General features: G+C 45.6%; 1 protein-coding gene across 2 annotated transcripts in view; it reads right to left on the minus strand.

Annotated features, from left to right (window-relative positions):
- SLC35F4 (solute carrier family 35 member F4) overlaps positions 1-19,399 on the minus strand; it is a gene marked incomplete at its 5' end in the record, with an annotated part of 110,612 nt that extends 91,213 nt beyond the window's left edge. For both annotated transcript variants that reach the window (XM_083863119.1, XM_083863118.1), the window contains one exon: positions 19,297-19,399. In XM_083863119.1, coding sequence (XP_083719245.1) covers positions 19,297-19,399 — 103 coding nt within the window. The remainder of the gene's footprint in view (positions 1-19,296) is intronic.
- Between the last annotated feature and the right edge of the window lie 718 nt (positions 19,400-20,117).

The following is a 20,117-nucleotide window of genomic DNA, read 5'->3' on the forward strand; positions in this document are numbered from 1 at the left end:
GCTTAACAAGGCAATATTAAAAAAAAAGCACTTTCAACTTGAGCAAACTCTGTGTTTTCTGAATCTAAAAACTAACCCGACTGTCCACAGGAGCTTATGTGTCAGATGCTCAAAATCTGTGCTATAAATAGGCTCCAGCAGACTTCTGAAAAGCACCGAGACATGAGAATTGTCAAACACAGACAGAGCACCTAAATATTCAGTGATCCAATTTTGATCTCACTCACAGAAGGTATACACTGGTGTAACACTGTATTTTTTTTTTTAATGGAGAGAGGATTCATCTAGACACAAGATTACTAACCTATATTTATTTCTATTTTTAATCCTTGTGGTTAATTATTTATGTTACATGGCATGTTTAAGATAAGAACATATTGCCGCTCTAGAAAAAAACTAATGGAATAGGCTTTCCTGCTTTCTCAGATAAAAGAAAATAACAAAGATACAATGCTCTCTAATTTCACACAACAGTCCTGTCTTCCTGTGATCACTAAATTAACAGTGCTGCAATGGCTTTGAAACAGTATATAACATTTAAAGTTATTAGTCAGCTGTTTGCTTTTCTACAAAGAACTCAAATAACACACACCATGAAGCAGCAGACAAAACCTGAGCACTCCCAAGTGATCTGCTCTCCCAGCTTGAGTCTTCCTAGTCTGCAAGTCAGATCTGCAGAAATGGCCATTGAGCAGGGCAAAAGAAACAAACCCAGGCTGATGGATGAGTACCTGCAAATAACTACAGGCCAAGATCAAAATTAACTCACTTTATGCACTGGTAAGTGCAGTCAATTTGCAAGCAGATTCAAACAAGACAAAATGCAGCAGAGGGGAAAAAATAGACCAAGGGCTACTCCTGCAGCCCTGTCACCAGGGAACATTCCCATTCCTTTCAGTGGTTTTCCCAAGTCAGGAATCCAGCTCTAGAACCTGACTAACAGCTGAATATCCAGCCCACAGACAGCTCTGCCAGAATCAGATCCTCTCTCTAAACGATGTGGCAGACAGCAAGGCTCTGCTTTTCATCAGCTGCTTCTCCATCTCCCAAGACACCAAAGCCACAAAGGGTTTGTCACTAACATGCAAAACTCAAGCTTTGGGACTCAATGAAAAAAAATAGATGGTTCTAGAGGAGACATAAGTCAGCAGGCAGCTTATTTGAGGCAGCTTATCCACACCATGCAAAATGAGACCGGGGCACAGAGGAGTCAGTGTCCCTCCTTGGAGTTGTGAAAGGATTTTGAAGCTTAAACCAAAGTTAGGCCACCAAGAATGCAGCACTTCACTTACAGAGAACTAGGGGAGGGGGGAGAGAAACCTTAAAATATTAGTGAGTCACACTAAGAAGACACATTCTGATGATTATGAGCTTAAAGAATAATCCTCATGAATTCCAGAAAGGAATGTGACGATGACCTATCCAGCTGGGGCTTGGAATGTGGCAAAGGATGAAGAGTTCAGCTTGTTGGGTTCTTTCCTGGGGTGGCCAGGGGGAGACACTTCCTTCTAGATACCATTTCTAGGCAGATCTGCCATCCGCCTGATCTAACCTAACCCCAGGAGTCACTGCTCCCTGTTCTTGTCCTTTACAGCCTAATCACAGATTATTCAGAATTTTCAGCCATGGGCCTGGTGTTGGCTTTGAATTCCAGCCCCTTCACTGTTCAGACCTCCCATGGATGCAGCTGCAGCTCTTGGTGCAAGTCAGCAGATTTTCATGCAGTGATGAAGTGGGAGATGTTTGGCTGGTGGGCCAATCTGCTCTTCAATGGATATTCTTGAATTCCCAAGGCTACAGGCCAAAAGAGAGTAGGCAAGATGGCCTGGATTAGACAAACTCAAACAATCTCCTGAACACTCACACTACTGCACAGTACTTCTTCATTAGGACCATTAAACACATTTCCTCTGGTATTTAAACAGTTTCTCCTTCCGGATTCCTTTTGTCTCCTGCAATTTGTTGTGCAGGTGAATTTCTCCACCTGTGCCAAGGTCAGGGTAGTGTTTACAACGCATTTAAATCTAACTCTGAACAGTACCTGAGCCTTTGCTTGCCATATACCACATCTAACAATGTCACCATCTGTGAGCAATATGCTGACGTGACTTCACTTCCCAAGCGCTGGCAAAATGCTGGAGAAAAAGATAACAAAAATTGCAAAGGTCATTTTGAAGTCACTGACAACTTGGCCAAAAATTTTGCCTCGTTATCTGCCCCAGCTTTTGCCTTGATTTCCTCATAAACATAAAGGAAAAGCACAACCTTATCTTAATATATATGTTTTAAATTCTTAATGGAGCAGTGAAATACGGTATCTTTAATGTTGCTCTGCAGTCACTGTTCTGTGAAGCAGTAAATCCTGTGGAGTAATGAGGTGGCACCAAACCAAGGCCTGTCTGGAGCTCCAGGATGCATTTCACATCAACAAACTTGGTCTGGTATAAAAAGCACCCATCTTAGTTTTGGTAAATCAATGAAATTTTTAAACTTAGCTTACAAATGTTAGAGGGAGCTTCACAGAAACAAAGGGGTTTGGAAGGGACCTTAAAGACCATAATGGTCCAGCCCCCCACCATGGGCAGAGACACCTTCCACTAGAGCAGGTTGGCAAAACATCTTTGACAACGCTAGGTTGGAGAAAGAAATTGGGAAAGAGTGGAAAAATACAACCTTGAATAGAAAATAAATAGGAACAGTCAGATGTAACCAGCAGCCTGTGTCCTCTGTTCCTATCAAAATACCAGGCCAAATAATCAAACAGGTTACATGGAAAAGAAACCAGGAAAATGCCAGCCAGAGCTTCCTTGAGACTAAATCCCATCAGAGTAATGTCATTTCTTTCCATGGCAGAATTACAGGTTGGTGAATAGTGAAGGACATGAGACTTTACAGATCTTGATGGCAGGACAGCTGCTGACACTGCCCAGCAGGACATCACAGGGAAACAATTTAACCAGGAGGAAAAGTGCTCAAGAGCCAGCCCTGGGCTTGCCACCAGTGGGTCCTGTCAGGAGAAAGGATTTTAACTGAGGGTCGTTCTGGCATTTGTTATTTCCATAATAGGGAGCTTAATTGTTATGCCTTAAGCTGTATTAAACAAGAAGGCTCCAAGTACACTGAAGAAAGAACTGGAATTATTTTAACAACATGGAGAAATCACCTGGATAAAGAATTATTTGCAAAACTGAAAGGTTATTCCCACCTAAGTGGAGAATCAGCTGTACAGACACAGTTCAGGGAACAACTGCAATTTTCTAGAAGAGCACTGGGAGTTTAGAGGAAACCCCAAGCTGAAGCTGCATCACTTTTTATACAGTTGACAAAAATTCAGACAGAGAAGTGAGATGAACAACCCATTGCACATCAAGGATATAATTCTTCTCTACGAGGCTACACCAGTGAGACCTCAACTGAACCTGGGTCCAATTTGAGGAAGGAAATTTTAAGTAAGGTGATGGCTACTCCACAGACTTCAGAAGATAAAGACAAGAAGGAAGTTTCCAGAAAGAATGGCTACACAGAACAAGCAGAAGAATTTGGTTTGTCTAGTAAAAATGAAGGAAAATAAGAAAAAAAAGTTTGTAAGATCTTTAAGATATTGTTGCAGAGGAGGAGACCAGTCACAAGGTACTTGGATAAGAATTGGGTCTGAACTAGAGCAAGAAAGATTTAGTCATGAGAAAACCACAGTAAATGAAGCACTGGAACAGAATGCCTGGAAGGTGGGCAATCTCCACCAGAGATGTTTTCAAAGTGGATTAGACATGTATCCACTGAGAATGATCCAGCTGACCCTGCCCACTAAGAAACAAGTTATTTCTCCTCATCTCTGCCAGCTCTGCAATCTGCTGACCAGTGATCAGTGCTCAAACCACAGAGCTCACCAAGGACAATTTTTGTAAAAGTGGCCAAATCCCAAACACTGTAGACAGTCAAAACTCCTGACTCTGGAATCTGCATTGGTAGCAAAAATATCAAAGAACCAAGTCAGGTTTTGCCACTTTTCACCATGTAACTTCATTGGAGGGACAAATCATTATTCAGCCTGAGTAACATCCTGCTTGAGAAGGAAGATCAGGGCAGACTGACTCACAATTTGGATGCCTGGCCATGATTTTGCCAAGTTTCAGGACAGCTTTTGTAGCTTCCCACTTGTATCTGATCTCCACAATTACTTAAAAATGTTCTGCTGTAATAGAATAATCAGAGGCAATTATGGAAGGTCAGGGAACAAGCAGGCATCAATATTCTGTTGGCTCCTCCTGATACTTCATGATGGAGAGCTTTATTAATGTGTCTGGGACACATCCCCCAGCCCACTCCAGAAATGCCAAGGCTCCCTGGGAGATGGCACTGAAGGGATTCACAGCTTTCCAATGTCTCTTCAAAAAGATAAAGATGATGACTGTCCAAGAAGTCAAAGGGAATTAGAAAACTTTCCTCCAAAATCAAATGGGGGCACACACAGCATTAAAAGTACGTGCTGGGGACAGTAGGATTAAGGCATCCTTCCATCAGCCTTGAGGCAAAGGTCAGACTTGGTCCAGATTTGCACCAAAGGCTGCATTCCAAATTATTCCAGCTCTGAGCAGCTCCTTGCTCACACAGCCCCAAGCTGCTGGATGTAACACTGACACTCCATATCCTACTCCTTGTGTAGTGAAGATTATGGGCTCTGCCGTGCTTTAACTTCATTCATCCAATGGGGATAAAGTTTAGTGAAATGTCACCATGGCCAAAATCCCCAAAATCAAAGAGGAAAATTTCAGAACTTTGCAAGTTCAAATTCATGGGCTGGTTCCCCTTTTCCTGTGATCCACTCCACGCACACGACATTTTATTTCCCCTGCTGCTTCTACTTTTATGTTCTGATGGAGCAGATCCCTTTGCATCTCCACCCCTGGAAGATCTTTCAGAGGGCAAAGGGATAAACTTCTGGTACTTTATCTGGTACTTCCCATTATCAGAATATTTATAAAAAATATGCAGTGTGAATAAGTTGCCAGTTTTATCTGTAACCATTAAACACAAATAATTTACGAAAATCTATAAAGACATCTAATGATGTGCTCCCCATCACCTGTTTATTTTTCTGTGTTTATAATAAGATTATTCAACCTGATTAATTTTACGTTAAATTACTGCTTTGCTCAGAAATGGAAGGAAGAAATATTTCTCTTTGGACAATTAATTCCCCTGGTTTTGACACCCTTCTCTGCCACATTACAGCTGGTAAGTTACATATGATCACAATTAACATCCAACCTTTAGCACTTTAACATCATCTCAGTATCAGCCACTTTGCACCTATGCTCATGAAAGAAAAACTGAATTTTGTATTTCATCTCCAGAACAGAGCCGTCCCATCCAGCAGCATTACATAAATGAGCTTCACACTAGTGGGAAGAGCCTAATAGATTTTGTAGGTCAGTGCTTCTGGCAGATGTTTCTCTAAAGACTCCTTGGAGTTCAAGGAAAAAAAGACTTTCAACTAGATTTTCGAAGGCACAGTCCAGTAAAAGTTAATAAGAGTGGGGAAAACACAGGAAAGGGAAAGACCTCGATTTATCTGAAAATGTTTCGAAAATTCAGAGCACGAGAGGACAAAATAAAAAATATTCCACGGAGAACAACTCAAAAATAAAAATAGCAGCAGTGGCTAAGAACAGCTCTTCAAAGGGATGTCAGACTTTACAATACTTTGTGCAGCAGCAGTGACTAAAAAGTCTTTGCCTTGTTGCCACATGGTGATATTAAAAACTTGCATTCATTTTGGGGGAAAATAAATAAATAACAGAAACACATAGAACAGAATAATAAAATGCAATCATGGGATGGGTGCTTTAAATCCTATTTATAAACCCTTGGGGCATATTTCCTTGCTCATTGCAGTCACCACAATGTCAATTTCTAATTTGCAACACAGGTCACAAATGTCACAACTGGTGACACCACGGATGGCATGAGTGGCAAAAATAATTTTTAAGGACTTAGCCTTTAAAAAAACCAGAACTGGTCACATTTCTTTATTGCCTGTTTTAAACCTCACAGTTATACTGAACATTAAATTCATCAACAGACAAACTTCTATGCCTTACATGAGCCCTCTTGAGTACAATGTTTTCTTTCCCTGGGCTCTGAAATGTCTGCAGAAGCCTCTCCCTAACCTGCAGGAGAAAGAGGGAATAGCTTACTTTTCCTTCTCTGGGCACCACGACATACTTGTGAGCCTAATAACATCCTTGCAAAGTAGATAAAATATTAAATATTATCATTACATTACACCAGTGAAGAAATAAGGGGCCAAGAGCCAGGCACCAGTTTTCTACAAGTACAAAATTAACCTTGGATTTATTATTTCAAATAAGAGGAGATGATCATCATGAATATTTGATAACATTTTCTGTAGCCATAATAAAACAACTCCATTCTCTCCATTTTTTAAAACTGCAAAGTGTTCACAACCATTGAGCCTGCATTGCTCTACAGATCTTTACCAATAGCTGTGGTTCTGCAATGTAATCTTTTATTCACTGAATTTCAGACCAAAACCTGAAACTGTCCTGTGGCATCACTTTATGTTTTTTCACTGCATCATCTCAAAGTCCCAAACAAAGGCAGGTGTATCCTGTGAGGCTCCTGGCATCCCACTACAGCCTGAGGAAGCAGCCAAACAGTCCAAAGCCAATTTCTTTCCTCCCAGGATAGTATCTTATCTCTGCGCTGGAAGGAATTATGAAATAAAACATGTGTTAGCTCCACAGGATGTTTATTCACAATTAACATTATGTTCTCGTTCTCCTCCCCTCCCTCCACAAAACCAGGGGGTGGGAAGGACCTGCCTCCAAGATTTCATGGGAGTTGCCCTCATTCCTCAGCAGAAGAGCCACACCCAGAGAAGGAGCAGCAACAGAGAAAAGAAATCCTACAACAGCAAAATAGACAAAGTCATATCCCTACAAACTCATGGAAGAAACAGCCATTAAAAGCTACTACAACAGATGAACACCAAGAACTTCTCAAAGCACAGATCAGTGGTGGATAGAAATGCATCAGGAACCTCCATTATTCTCTTCCCTGCACATCTTCTGTTGGTCACTGTCTGAAGCTGGATGTTAACTAGATGTGTCTTTGACAAGATCCCCAAAAATTATACGCAGCAAATCTCATCTCCAGGAATGAGGTAATCCTACAGCTTTTCCACTGTTGAAGAACCAAGACACCCCTATTTCTAGCTGTGTTTTTATAGGGTCCATCAGGGCTTTACACCTTTAGTGCTCTCTCATTTCCTGGTAATTTTACTTGGATTTGGCCAACAGATTCAAAAGCTACATGGGGAGGGAGGAGGGGAAGAGAGATGGTGTTCACATAAGCCTTGTTTCCTTAAGAAACCAGGTTAAAGAAACCAACAGCTGAGGAGTTACAAGACGTTCTGTAATCTGCTTTTAAAACACCCCGGAACGAGGCGCAAAGTCCTAACGGGGCATACGAGGATGTGTTTGACAAGGAGCAAGTGCTTACATTAAGGAAAGCAACATGATCCTTTAAAAAAAACGATTCTGTGATAAAACAGAGACCCAGTAGCAACTCCAAAGAGGAAAAGAAATTATTCCATGATAAAAGAGACCCGGTAACAACTCCAAAGAGCAGGAACCTGCTCGGTCATGGACCTACCAGAAGGCACAGGATGATTCTTGCCTTTCTAAATCATTCCTTTCACTCTCTTGGAGACCTTAACAGACTGCTACAAAAATACCATGAATTATAGAGTATGAATGATGTCAAAGCCTGTTCTCAGAGGAAGGCTGGGAACAGCAATCATGTATTCTCCAGTTTGGGAATACAATTTTTGTTCATAAACTATAAAGAAAAAAAAGGGCTCTACACATCAAAGGCAGCAAATACATGTCCTTTCAGACCATCCCTTCAACTAGCCCAGTCTAACACCACATAGAGTGAGAGAAGGGAGGCTGATTAGATGAAAAGGAAAATCAGGACCATGGAGAGTGACTTAAGTCACCAAAATACACAGAGAAAACATAAATACAGCAGAATTTATGTGCCTACACAGTCAGGTCAAACTGCACTGTGCAATTCCAGCTGCTTTCAGAGACACCTGAACATGACAGAAGATGGCTGTAACCCTCAAATGAAGTCCTATGAATCCTGTCTTTATGTGCAAGGAGGATATTTGGCAACTCAGACTGCTCTAAACTGCAGTTTCTGCCCAGAGTACCAAGTAGAGAAACAGAAAAACTTGGGGATCATGAGCAGAATGAGATTACTTGCTTTAGGCACCCCCACACCATCCATCATCCACAGGGAGGACGTGACGGGCAACAGTCATTAAAGCACCAGAGGATTCTCCTGCCTTAAGGTGATAGTTTTCAAGGTATCACACTGCTTCACCATGGAGAGGAAGAAAAAAGGCACTGAGATTTTTCAGAACCCTGGCGTTGTTCTCCAAAGCTGTGTTCATCAGAAAAACATGTTTAAAAGGGCTTAAGTTTTGTCTGCAACTAAACCAAAAACACCCTCAGCTGTGAACATCCCATGTCTGGGGGCAGCCTTGGAACTAAAGTAAATCTGAACTCAGCCAACTATTCCTACAGCAAATTTGAGACTCCAGCTAAAACAGAGACTAAAGTCAACATCTGTTAAAAATGTGCAAAACAACAGTGACAGGTTTCTTCTACTCTCCATTCCCCTACACAGGGAAAATCTGGAACCTGCTCCACCCACTTTTCTTTGCCTTCCTAAAGCAATGCACTCTAATGAATCTCTTATCTCCACAAAGTGCTACAAAACCTCACTAAACTGCATCAATATTTTATACCAATAATAATTAAGGTGCACATTTTCAAGGCAGTGCCTCTAAAAGTCAGGCACACAAAATCTGAGAGTGCTGCAGCTGCACACTCACTGTCCAGTGGTATTTCCAGCTCTGCCCAAGAGTCTTTGTCTCTCAGAGGAGTCACTGCTGTACCTGTGCACGGTGTGAATATCTAAGTTTAAGGGAGTTCTTTTGATTCAGCCCAAATGCAGACACCTTTTCTTCTGGCTGCCTTCTCTAAACCCACAGCCAGGGTTGCCTGTCTCCACCAGGATGCTCAAAACAGCCGCTCTGAATTCACTTCAAAGCAGAAGTGCACAAAAACACTGCACAGACCCCAGCCAGAAATAGAGTTGCCCTAATTTGATCTAATTAACCTCCTTTCCAGCACTGAAACAAACAGGATGCCTTGGAAAACCCAGTTAAGCAGCTTCCTCACCACTTTCCCCTGCTGCAGAGCATTTATGGGTGGAAGGACAACTCCTGACTCTTTGAACAAAAGTCAGGGCTGCATCCCAGAGCAGATGAACATAGGAATGAGTATTCCTGGACACAAAGCTCCATGAGGAGGTCAGAGGACAGTTGTGCACTGTCCTGCACACTGAGATCAGCCCAGTTCCTTGCTTTCTGGAGCACAAGCACACACAAACCCGTGCCTGCTGCCACAGGACCCCCCAAGAACAGGGACAGAAGGCAAGGCTTGTAGGGATGAATCACCTCGACAGGACACATATGGCTTGGCACACCAACAACAGCTCAGCTCAGTCTTTCAGCTGAAAAATGCCTTTTGTTCCTTCCTCCAAGGCTTGTTTTCCAATGCATGTAAAATGTGGTGCTTCTTTAGTTACATTTCAGACCTCGATTATTTTTCCTCAGCAGAAATGTTCTTGAAATATTTCGTTTTCTTTTAATCTAATTCCTCACTTCTTTTCTTTTTCTTTTTTTCTTTTTTAACCTTTCTCATTCCATCCCACCCTGGAAAGAAGAAAACAATTGATAGGAAATTGGGAAATTTCATCAAATATGTCCCTGGTAAATGCTGAGTTCAATCATTTTCCACCTGGTCTTTGTGTTAGCAGCCCCACTCAGTACTGAGTGTTGAACAAAAGTTTTCTCACACATAAAACCAACTCTCCTCAGGTAAGAGTCCAAACCATGGTGCAGAAACACCATGGGAAGTTCACCTTCCTGCTATCCATGCTGTCAGCACTGAAGAATTTCCTGTGGTGAAGCATTTTGAAGCATCCCACTTGCACACAAGCTGCTACAAATCTTAGCCCCTGTAACGTATCACACAACAGGTTATTTCTGGCACTGCAGAGAAAAACCCCAATCTGCACCCACACAATTCCAGGGCTGCACACTCCACATGCCAAGCTTTGTCTAAGAAAGGATTTTAAAGTTCCAGGACTCAGATATGTAAATGAGAAAGGTTGCAATGACTGCACTTGTCGACTGCTTTGTAACAACTCTGCCATCTTCACTGCAAGATGCAGAATATAAATCACACCATGAGGACTAATTTTCTCTCCCCGACAGAGAACATGTGTTCCAGCCTTGTTTCATGCTTATCTTACACAGGCACAGATGATTCCAGTGCTGTCCTCAGAACATTCAGGTGTATGATGCCCATTAGCTGGAAAGGGCCTGAAGAGTTTTGTTCCCAGGAATCCCAGGAAAAATCAGTCCCCAGCAGGAAAGTGGTTTTTTTTCATGAAGTCACCAACTACCCCATTAATAATAGAGGTGTGTGAGCTCTAGAAGTCCCCCAGAAGACTCAGCCTACATGGGAAGAGGGGGAGCTGTATTGGATATTGTTTCAGCAGGAAATCACTCAAGCAGTTCCATGCCATAAGCAGCAAGAAGGAATAAAACCGGAGGAGTCACTGAGTTCGCCTCAAGCTACAATGTCTTTCTCATTCTGGATGGAGAGTTCACTGCCAGGACTTAAACTGGTCTAAAAGTGAATCTGGGAGAACTGTTTTAGTGGAGTTTTACTGAATCATGAGCCGCCTCTCCCTTCCTCTCCCCCCAAAATATAGCTGGAAACTTAAATAAGAATCAAAACAGGCGTGGGAGCTCTTCTTGTATCAGACAAAACAGACTGGACAGCTTGGAGACCAGGAACAGAATTCAGATTTCCAGAATCAGCAGGAAACATCATATTTCACTCTGGACCCAACACTCCTCCTTTGCCCCAGAACAGGAGCAAATCATTTTCTTCCTTGCCTCCACAAAAAAGAGGAGCAGAGGCACCTTTCCCACCCTCTCACTCTGTCACCCCCGACCCAGCCCAGCTGAATGCAGGAGAGGGCAAGTCCATTTTACCAAAAGTATTTACCAGGGAGGTCTAGGAAGAATCAATGTTTTTAAAGGACTAACAGGAAGGTCTTTGTGTGGCAGACACACCAAAAACCTGTCCCTTGAGCACATCCTGCATGCCTTGGAATAAATTCAGTGCTGGCACTGGAGGGGCTGTTCTCACTTACAGCTCTGTGAAAGCCATATCCTGGGCATTAGCTCAGCACAACCTTGCAGCTTCTACCTCCCTGCAGTGAAATCTGCCACTCTGCACGGGGCCAGCCCAAATCTTTGGCCACCAGGGAGTCTCACTTCACCTCAACACAAGAAAAAACAATTTTCAGTCTCACTAAGTAGAGCTGGTCCACTTGGTAAATAATTTAACCACTCAGTTAAGCACTTTGCATCTTGTTCCCCCCACTCTATTCTCACATTTGCCTCAAAGAGACACTGATTTTATTTTTATTTTTTTTTTTTTTTTTTGCAGGTGTTTTCATTATTCATCACTGTGATCATTCAGCAGCAGGTTTATGTGAAAAAATCCCTGCCACCAATCCTTCCACAAACAGTAAGTTCACTTTCATGGGTGAATTCCCATGCAGGCAGTTGAGCAAAAGCCCATCAATTTCCAAATGTGCAGAAGAAATAATTGCAAACCTTTAAAACCACTATTAAAAAAAACAGGAATGCAAGCACTGGAGGGATAAAAGTCTGCCAGAACCATCTGTCACTTTGCAATATCATTTTAACCACATTCAACCAGGACCAAATATGCTGCTGCCTGCCTGAGTAGATGGGGAAGGCAATGTCAAGGAGACAGTGCTGGAAGGACAGTCGAAAGAAGGGGTGGTATCCTTTCTGTGCACTCCAGAAGAGCACAGAGGAGCTCATGGCACATCCAGGTCATGTCCCCATGGGCTGTGAGCAGTAGGCAAAACAAGAAAAGAAAGAAGAGCAGCTCCATGCAGTCATGATGATGTCACATTCAGCAAGGTTAAAGCCACCCCAGGTGAACCAGGTGCAGGTGAGGTGAGGTAGGAGCTGTGCCACCATCCCAGCCAACACCCAGAGGGTCAGGCAGCCAGGAAGACTTTCTATGACAATCACAGAACCACAAAATCATCAAGAGGTTGGAAAAGACATCTGGGATCAATCCAACCTGTGACCAATCACCACCTCGTCAACCAGACCACAGAAATGTGTGCCACGTCCAGTTGTTTCTTGAACACACGACTTCACCACCTCCATGGGCAGCCCATTGCTTAACAACCCTTTCCATGAAGAAATCCCTCCTGATGTCCAACTTGAACCTCCCCTGGTGCAGCTTTAGGCCATTTCCTCTCATCCTGTCCCTTGTTCCCTGGAAGCAGAGTCTGACCCCTCCTCAGCTGCATCTTCCTGTGAGGGAGTTGTGAGAATGAGAGGTTAAGACTCTCCCTGAGCCTCCTTTTCTCCAGGCAGGTACCCAAAGCTTTCTCAGCCACTTTTTATATGATTTACTCTTTATACCCTTCCCCAGCTCGGTTCTCTTCTCTGGACATGCTCCAGCCCTTCAAAGTCCTTCTTGTCATGAAAGGCCCAGAACTGGACACAGCACTCGAGGTGTGGCCTCACCAGTGCCCAGCACAGAGGGACAGTCACTGCCCTGGTCCTGCTGGACACACTGCTGCTGACCCAGGCCAGGTGTCACTGACCTCTGGTCCACCTGGGCACACCTGGGTTCACGTCCAGCCACTGCTGACGAGCACCACCAGCTCCTTTTCCAGCTTTCCAAACACTCTGCCCCAGCTTGTAGCTCTGCATGGGATTATTGTGGCCAAAGTGCACAACCTGGCAACTGGTCTTCCTGAAACTCATACAACTGTCCTCAGCCCATCAATCCAGCCTGTCCAGATCCCTCTGCAGGGCCCTCCAGCAGATCCACACTCCCACACAACTTGATGCCATCCATGAACTTACTGAAGGGACACTTGACCCCTCAACCAGATCATTGATGAAGTTAGTGGGCCCAACATTGAGCCCTGGGATCACCACTGGTGACCTGAGAATGAGCACAGCAGAGCAGAGGAACCCAAAAGCAGGCAGAGAGAACACGTAGAAGCTACCAAGCTACAGAGAGCACCTCCTCCACCTTTAGCACAGCACCAGACTTGCTGTGCAGTCACCAGTGGAGGCAGAGATCGCTCCATCAAACTTATGGCTTGTTCTGAACAACCTCTGGCAAATTAGCATCACTCCCCCCATCTTACTGTCTCAATTCTCCCTGCCAAATAGGGGTAATCTTTCTCAAAGTCTTGGCAGGCGTCTTTATGAGGCATCTTTAAGGCTTGGGAAATAATTCTTATTTAAATACATAAGACTGTGCAAGATTTTTGGCCATTACTCTCAGCCTTCTGCTAATTTCCAGCCTTAATTTATTCATGGCCTGTTCCTACCCATTTGCCTGTGTGCCAACATGAGATTTCAGTTTAAATAACTCTTCTTTCCTACATTTCCTTGTTCATCCTCCCACGATGTGTTTGGAGCCCTGTTCTATCCCTGGCCTAGGCAGGCCCAGCTCTATCAGTCCCTTCTTGCAAGGAAATGCTCTTCACTGCCCTGCTCACCACGGTGTCCTTCCCAATTTGGATTCATCCCTCCTGCCCACAGATGTCCAGAACTGTATCCATGCCCAGTACCACAGTTCCACAGCTGAGCTCCTCAGGGATTTCACCCCAAGGGGATGAATCAGCCCCTGAAGGAAAGCCAAGGACTGAAGTAGTTTTCTCTCCTCCCAGCTGATGAGACTTCTCAACTTCCACAAGAATTGATGTCCCCAGGTGAGGGGAAGGTCCCATATTCCAGCACCAGTTCAAGGCTGCCAGGTCATCTCCTTCCAGCACAAAATCCACACAAAACCTGGCTCTGTTCCACTGAAGAAAACAAACCTGGTCTTGCCAATATTAGTCAGCAAAGGAGTATTTATAAAATTTGTTTTGCTGAAAGAAGTTACTTCATAAGTTACTGCTACCAGTGCTGACATACAGCCATACTTTTTTTTTTTTTCATCCAAACAGAGAGACAAGTCTGTGAGAGAAAGCAACTACAACAGGACTGCATCCTGTGCCATGACATCCACTTGTGCCCCAGAGCTGGGGTGGGGGAAATTGTAAAAATTGGCAATTTGCAATCCTGCCCTCACTGCATAGCCCTCCTATGGCTTTCCCCTGTCCAGTGGGGAAAGCAAAGGCTTTGAAATAAAACTAATTCCAGGCTAGCCTTGCATCTAGAGTCCCTGCAACCCCAAATGCTACCAGGTGGCACAGGGACAGCTGCCACAAGTGGTACAAGCCAACACAGCCCCGAGACTTCCACTCACACAAAGATTCAGACACTGCTTCCTCCCTCCCAGGCTCCTCAAACGCAGCTTGACAAAACCATCCACCACAAATTTCAAAGCACCTTTCCTCGAGTGCCCCTCTCCCATTGTTCCTGCTCTGCACAGAGAAACTGTGAGCTCTGGGAATTGCGGGAGGAGCAGCTGGAGACTTTGCTCCTCTCCCTGGAAGTGACAAGCCACCAGGAGGGCAGGGTGCTCAGTAAGCACTGAGATGATCTGGGTTTGCCATGTGATTTGTACTGCAGCAGAGCTGCTGGCACAGCTGCTGTGATAACCAGGAGAAAATTCTCTCCAGTGTTTTCAGGGGTAGCTTTTCCCTCCACAGCCTTTTCCTCCGCACAAGGGAGCAAGAGCTGAATTGTCAAGCCACTGATGCTGGCTCAGCATACCCTAATCCCAGACTTATTAAGGCAAAGCAATTAAGCACAGACTTAACTTTGAACGCATCCTCAAAGCCCGGTGGCTTAGAGCAAGCTCAGATTAAGTAGGTGCTTAAGTTCAGATTGCTGACTTGAGGCTGAACTTGCCAAATTAAAGCACAGACCTTCGCTAGAGCTGCTCTGCAGGGGAGCAGGAAAACACACAGCTTGCTCCTGACAGGCACTGTGCTCATGGCAAGGACAGGTTCAGCACTTCCCCAAGCACTGCTGAGGTCACAGGCTGCTGCAAGGGCTCCTCAGCTCCCTGGCAAACACCACCAGAGGCATGGTCACCCAGTGTCCCACTGTGAGCCCAATGTCACAGCCCTGCTGGGTCACCCAGTGTCCCACTGTCAGCCCAATGTCACAGCCCTGCTGGGTCACCCAGTGTCCCACTGTCAGCCCAATGTCACAGCCCTGCTGGGTCACCCAGTGTCCCACTGTCAGCCCAATGTCACAGCCCTGCTGGGTCACCCAGTGTCCCACTGTCAGCCCAATGTCACAGCCCTGCTGGGTCACCCAGTGTCCCACTGTGAGCCCAATGTCACAGTTCTGCTGCTGCACAGACTCGTGACAGCACCTTCTGCTTCCAGGAGCTTACACAACTCCGTGGTGCCAGGTCAGGCCTGAACGAGAGGAAAAGGGGAGATTGGGGTAATGTCCAAAAGAATTTGTTTTAAAGTCTAGTAAGGGCCTCACTGAGATGGGTGTTCGTAACCTGCAGGTGTGGGAATCAAACCCTCCAGCCACAAGTACAAGGTAAGAGAAGCTCAGCAGGCACAATGAAAAGGAGAAGGTGATGGCCCATGTGAGGAACCACTGCATTTTCAGTGAAGTTGTGCTGTGTTTGTCCAGGCCTCAGAAAAGAGCATCAGAGAAATGCAGATCTGGGATGCTGAGAGCATCCTGCAAGACATAAGGCTTTATGGATACTGGGAAAGGCTTCATCAGAAAGACAATACAGGCAGAAACTTGATTTGATGAAGCTGATGAAGATCAGGGATGAGAAACTTTGACTGGAGCAGTTTTGATTCAGCGGAAGGCACAGAAGAGATGTTAGGACAGACTTGAAGTAGAGGAACTTTGTAGTATGAAAGTTCAAAAGGTTTCAGCACTGAGATGAAAGGCAGCAGGATACAGGATTTTTGCAATAGGCATGGATGTAAATACCAGACCAAAATACATTTTTCTGCTCATTCAGATGATTTACAAAGAAATAAAGCAGGCATTTTCCTTCTCTAGCAACTTTTAAAAGAATAAATAAAGTGATAAAAGTGCCTGACTTAAAATTAATAAAAGAATCATCATCCCAAGTCTGAAGTAGATTAATGCACACAAATATGGATGATAAGGCACAAGTCAATAGAAAATACTGCAGTTCTTTGTGATAACAGCTCTTGAACACCACAGTGCTCTAACATCAGATTTCATGGCTGTTTGTCAGCAGTCTTCAGCCTTCCCACACAGAAACCATGGCATGATCCCCTGTTAGACTATGCAATACAGGCCAATTTATTGAAGGAGGGATAGAAATCACCAGCACATTTCACAAAGCTTTGGGCTTTCCCTGTCATCTTCCAGGTACCCCCAAGAGTGAGGAGAACAGCAGCCATCCACTGCTGCCTTCAACTTCCCCCAATGAATCTTTCTGTCCCTAACTGGGCACTGCAGGCTGGGGACAAAGAGGAGCCTCAAGGAAGGTGGTGACCATCAGCAGATTGTCAACACCCAAATCATGTCCCCCCATCTGGTGCCTGGCCAGCTCTCTGCTCAGAAGAGAGCACAAAGCCATTCTGGGGATAACAGCTCATCCTCAGGCACGTTCCAGAGCCAGGCAGGAGCAAGGTGACAGCACAAGCAGATGACTGCCCGTGCCACAGGCTTGGGCTTGTGACAGCAAAAGGGCTCCTCTGGCACTGGGGAGGGTATGGACACAACCCACCTGGAATTCTGAGCCCACTGTGTGCCACCAGCACTGTCCACCTGAACTGAGTTTGGATTGTGGTGACAAAAATCGCACCCTCACCGAAATGAAGTGATATATCAAATCCATCAATAATTAGGGGAAGAAACTCCCCACCTTGCACGTTTACAGTGCTGCATCTGTGTGGACAATTAGCCACAACAAGAACTGTCAGTCAAAAGAATTCCAAAGCAGCACCACTCAAAGGCAATACTTTGGCCAAGACACAAGAACAGAGTAAGAACTCCAAGCCAGGATGTCCAGGAGTCACTCTTGCTGAGTGCCAAGGGGATGTATGTTCATGATGCCTGAAGGATGTCTGGTTTTACCTTGGGTAAGGCCAAAACACCTTTGCAGAAGCATTCAAGTACTTTATAAACCCAAACCACACAGCCAGGAGGACAAAGCAGTCCTCTGCCAACTGCAAGCACTCCAAATATTAAGATGATGGTTCAAAAACTTAAGAGACTGTTTTAAAAAGTATTCACAGCTTAGAAGAGGTTCATGTCTTTCATTTACCCAAAGGCATTTAATATTGGAATACTTCTGATTTACACACTTGCAATTTTCCTCTTTAAATGTGACAACCACAAATTTTGCTTATTTTCTTCAAACAGCAAAACCTGAGCTACTGATCATTTTGTTTTGCCTCAGAACCCAGCCAGAAAGGCACAGAAGGCCAGGAGACTTGCAGTAAAATCCCAAGAGTCAGCACTTCTGAAAGCCTCGGTCTCTCCTGGCATGCTTTTTCTAATTTTTAAACAGATGCAGTTTGTAGCATCTGCAGAACCTGGTTTAGAGAGCTTTTCTCTGTCCACGCAGTGCTCTCCTGGCATTCCCACTGCACCACACGGAGCACTTGGATTGACAATACTGGATTCAGATCTATAACTTGATACAGAGCGGGAGCGTTGCTGCATGACTGAAAAATTTCATGCTGCCACCAAAGCAAACTTACAACAAACTATTAAACCAGAATCCTCACCCTTCTCTGGTAAATCACAGTGTAGAGATGCTCTGCAGCCACTACAGAATTCGGGACACAGGTCCCACCTGGCTCAGACTTAACTAGTCCCTGGACTGACATATAGCCACACCTCCAGATTGTTCAGAGCTCCTTCCCAACTCCTCTGACTGCAGAAAAACAAACTGACCTCACCAAATAAATTCTCATAACACCTGTCACGCTGTTTGCGTGCCACAAATAACAGCTGGATAAAACCACTGGGCTTGACTATTACACAGAGGAATTCCTATTTATTAAGTGGCTTCAATGCATGGTTTTTCTCCATCATAAAAAGCCCGTAGATATGTTTTTCTGATATTAGCAGTTTATTGATTGTGTTTTGGTTTATTATTGCATTGGAGCTGGAGAGTACGACACAGGCTGTTCTGGAAAGCAGAATATTCCAAGGGGAATATGCAGAAGGAAGTCTGTTCCTTAGTGCTCACCTCACCCAAGTGGGCTCCTTGCCTTTTTTCCTTTATTCTGCCCCTCACTTCACCTCAATCCCTCTTCTGTTCATTAAGCTGTGGCATGTCATAGTTTTGCCAACTGCAAAGCAGCTACTAACGCAATATAAACCCGATTTCCTCGGTGGTAAAAATGAATAATTTCTTTCATTAGCCAAACTTTCCCCATATCAAACAGAGCGCTGGGACCGCCAGAATTCCAGAGAAACCCACTAAGGCTCTCCCAGCTGCTGAAAACCCCGCTGCTTCTAATTAAAAACTTCAAAAGAAGAAAAAAAAAAAAAAAAAAATAAATAAAATGTAAAAAAAAAAAAAGGAGAGAGAAAAAAAGGGACTTTCTGCAAGGATCACCTGCTTTATTTTCTGCGTTGAAGGGAAATAAATAAAGAGAACGCACACAAAAAAAAAAAAAAAAAAAAAAAAAAGGAAAGACCCCAAACCAACGCCAACCCCATAAACCACAAGTGTCTGGTATTAAAGCGGCACGAAGGAACACCCCCATCGTCCCTAACTCCCCACTTTTCTGGGAAAAAAAATCTCATTAGTTTAGAGAAGATGAAGATGAATAATTGAGGATCCGGAGCGCCCGCCCGGGGGGACCCACCGGCACCGAAACTTTCCCGGCGCGGACGGAGAGCGAACCCCCCCAGCCCCGGCGGGGATAGGGCTGGGAAATGACAAATAAACCCCAAAATGCCAGCCCTGAGAGGCTCAAAGCCGCGAAGTTCCGCGGCCAAGCGCCGCCAGCCCCGTTCTCCATCCGCAGAGCCGCCGCGTCCCCTCGGGGCACAGCGGGGACCCCTCGCCCTGTGTGTCCCCATAGTCACCCCAGGGATGGGGCAGCACTTGGGGGGCACCCTCAGGGCTCTGCTGACACACACACACACCCCTCAAGGGCCGGGAGAGGCGGGAGGGGAAGCCTTACTTTTCTGGCTGGAGTATCCCGGGTAATATCCATAGTAGCCGGTGATGCGCAGGATCCTGTCCTCGATGGTGGCCACGCCGTTGGGCGCTGCCTTCCCATCCATAGAGGGAAGGAGCCGCGCGGGGCGGCCGGGCGGGACGGCGAGCGCAGCCGGCAGGGCAGGAGCAGCAGCAGAGAGCAAGAGGAGGGAGGAAGGAAGGAGGAGAGCAGCAGCAGCAGGAGGAGGAGAGGAGGAGGAGAAGAGGGGGAGGAGGAGCGCGGCCGCCGCAGATCGCGGGGCTGGCGGGGCGCTCGCTCGGCCTCCGCCGCCTGGTGCAGGACGGGCCCTCAGGGCACGGCCGGGCCGCGGCTGGGCCGGGGTGAGGGGGCTGAGGGTGGGATCCTGCCCCCGGCACGCTCAGGGGTCTCTCCTGCCCCTCGGCTCGGTCGCTGTGTGTCTCTCTGTGTCTCTGTGTGTGTGTGTGTCTCTGTGTGTGTGTCTGTGTGTCTGTGTGTCTGTGTCTGTGTGTGTGTGTGTGTGAGGGAGCGCCGCTGTCACCCCCTCAGCCCAAAGCCTCCGGGCCCGGCCCGGCCCCGGGAGCTGCGCTTTGGGATGGGACAGGAGGGTGTCCTGAACTGGTCCTGAGGGTTCAGGCCCTCAGATCTCACCCCCTCTGGTGTCGGAGGAAGGAGAGAGTCCTTTAATTCGGACTCTGAGGGGATGAGGTTTTGCCACTCCGCGCTGTGAGTGTCATAGAGGGGTTTGGGTTGGGAAGGACCTCAAAGCTCATCCCGTTCCACACCCTCCAGTTTGCTCCGGGCCCCGGCCCCGCCTGGCCTGG

The sequence above is a fragment of the Zosterops lateralis genome (assembly GCF_965231275.1).
Source record: "Zosterops lateralis genome assembly, chromosome: 6".
Taxonomy (NCBI): domain Eukaryota; kingdom Metazoa; phylum Chordata; class Aves; order Passeriformes; family Zosteropidae; genus Zosterops; species Zosterops lateralis.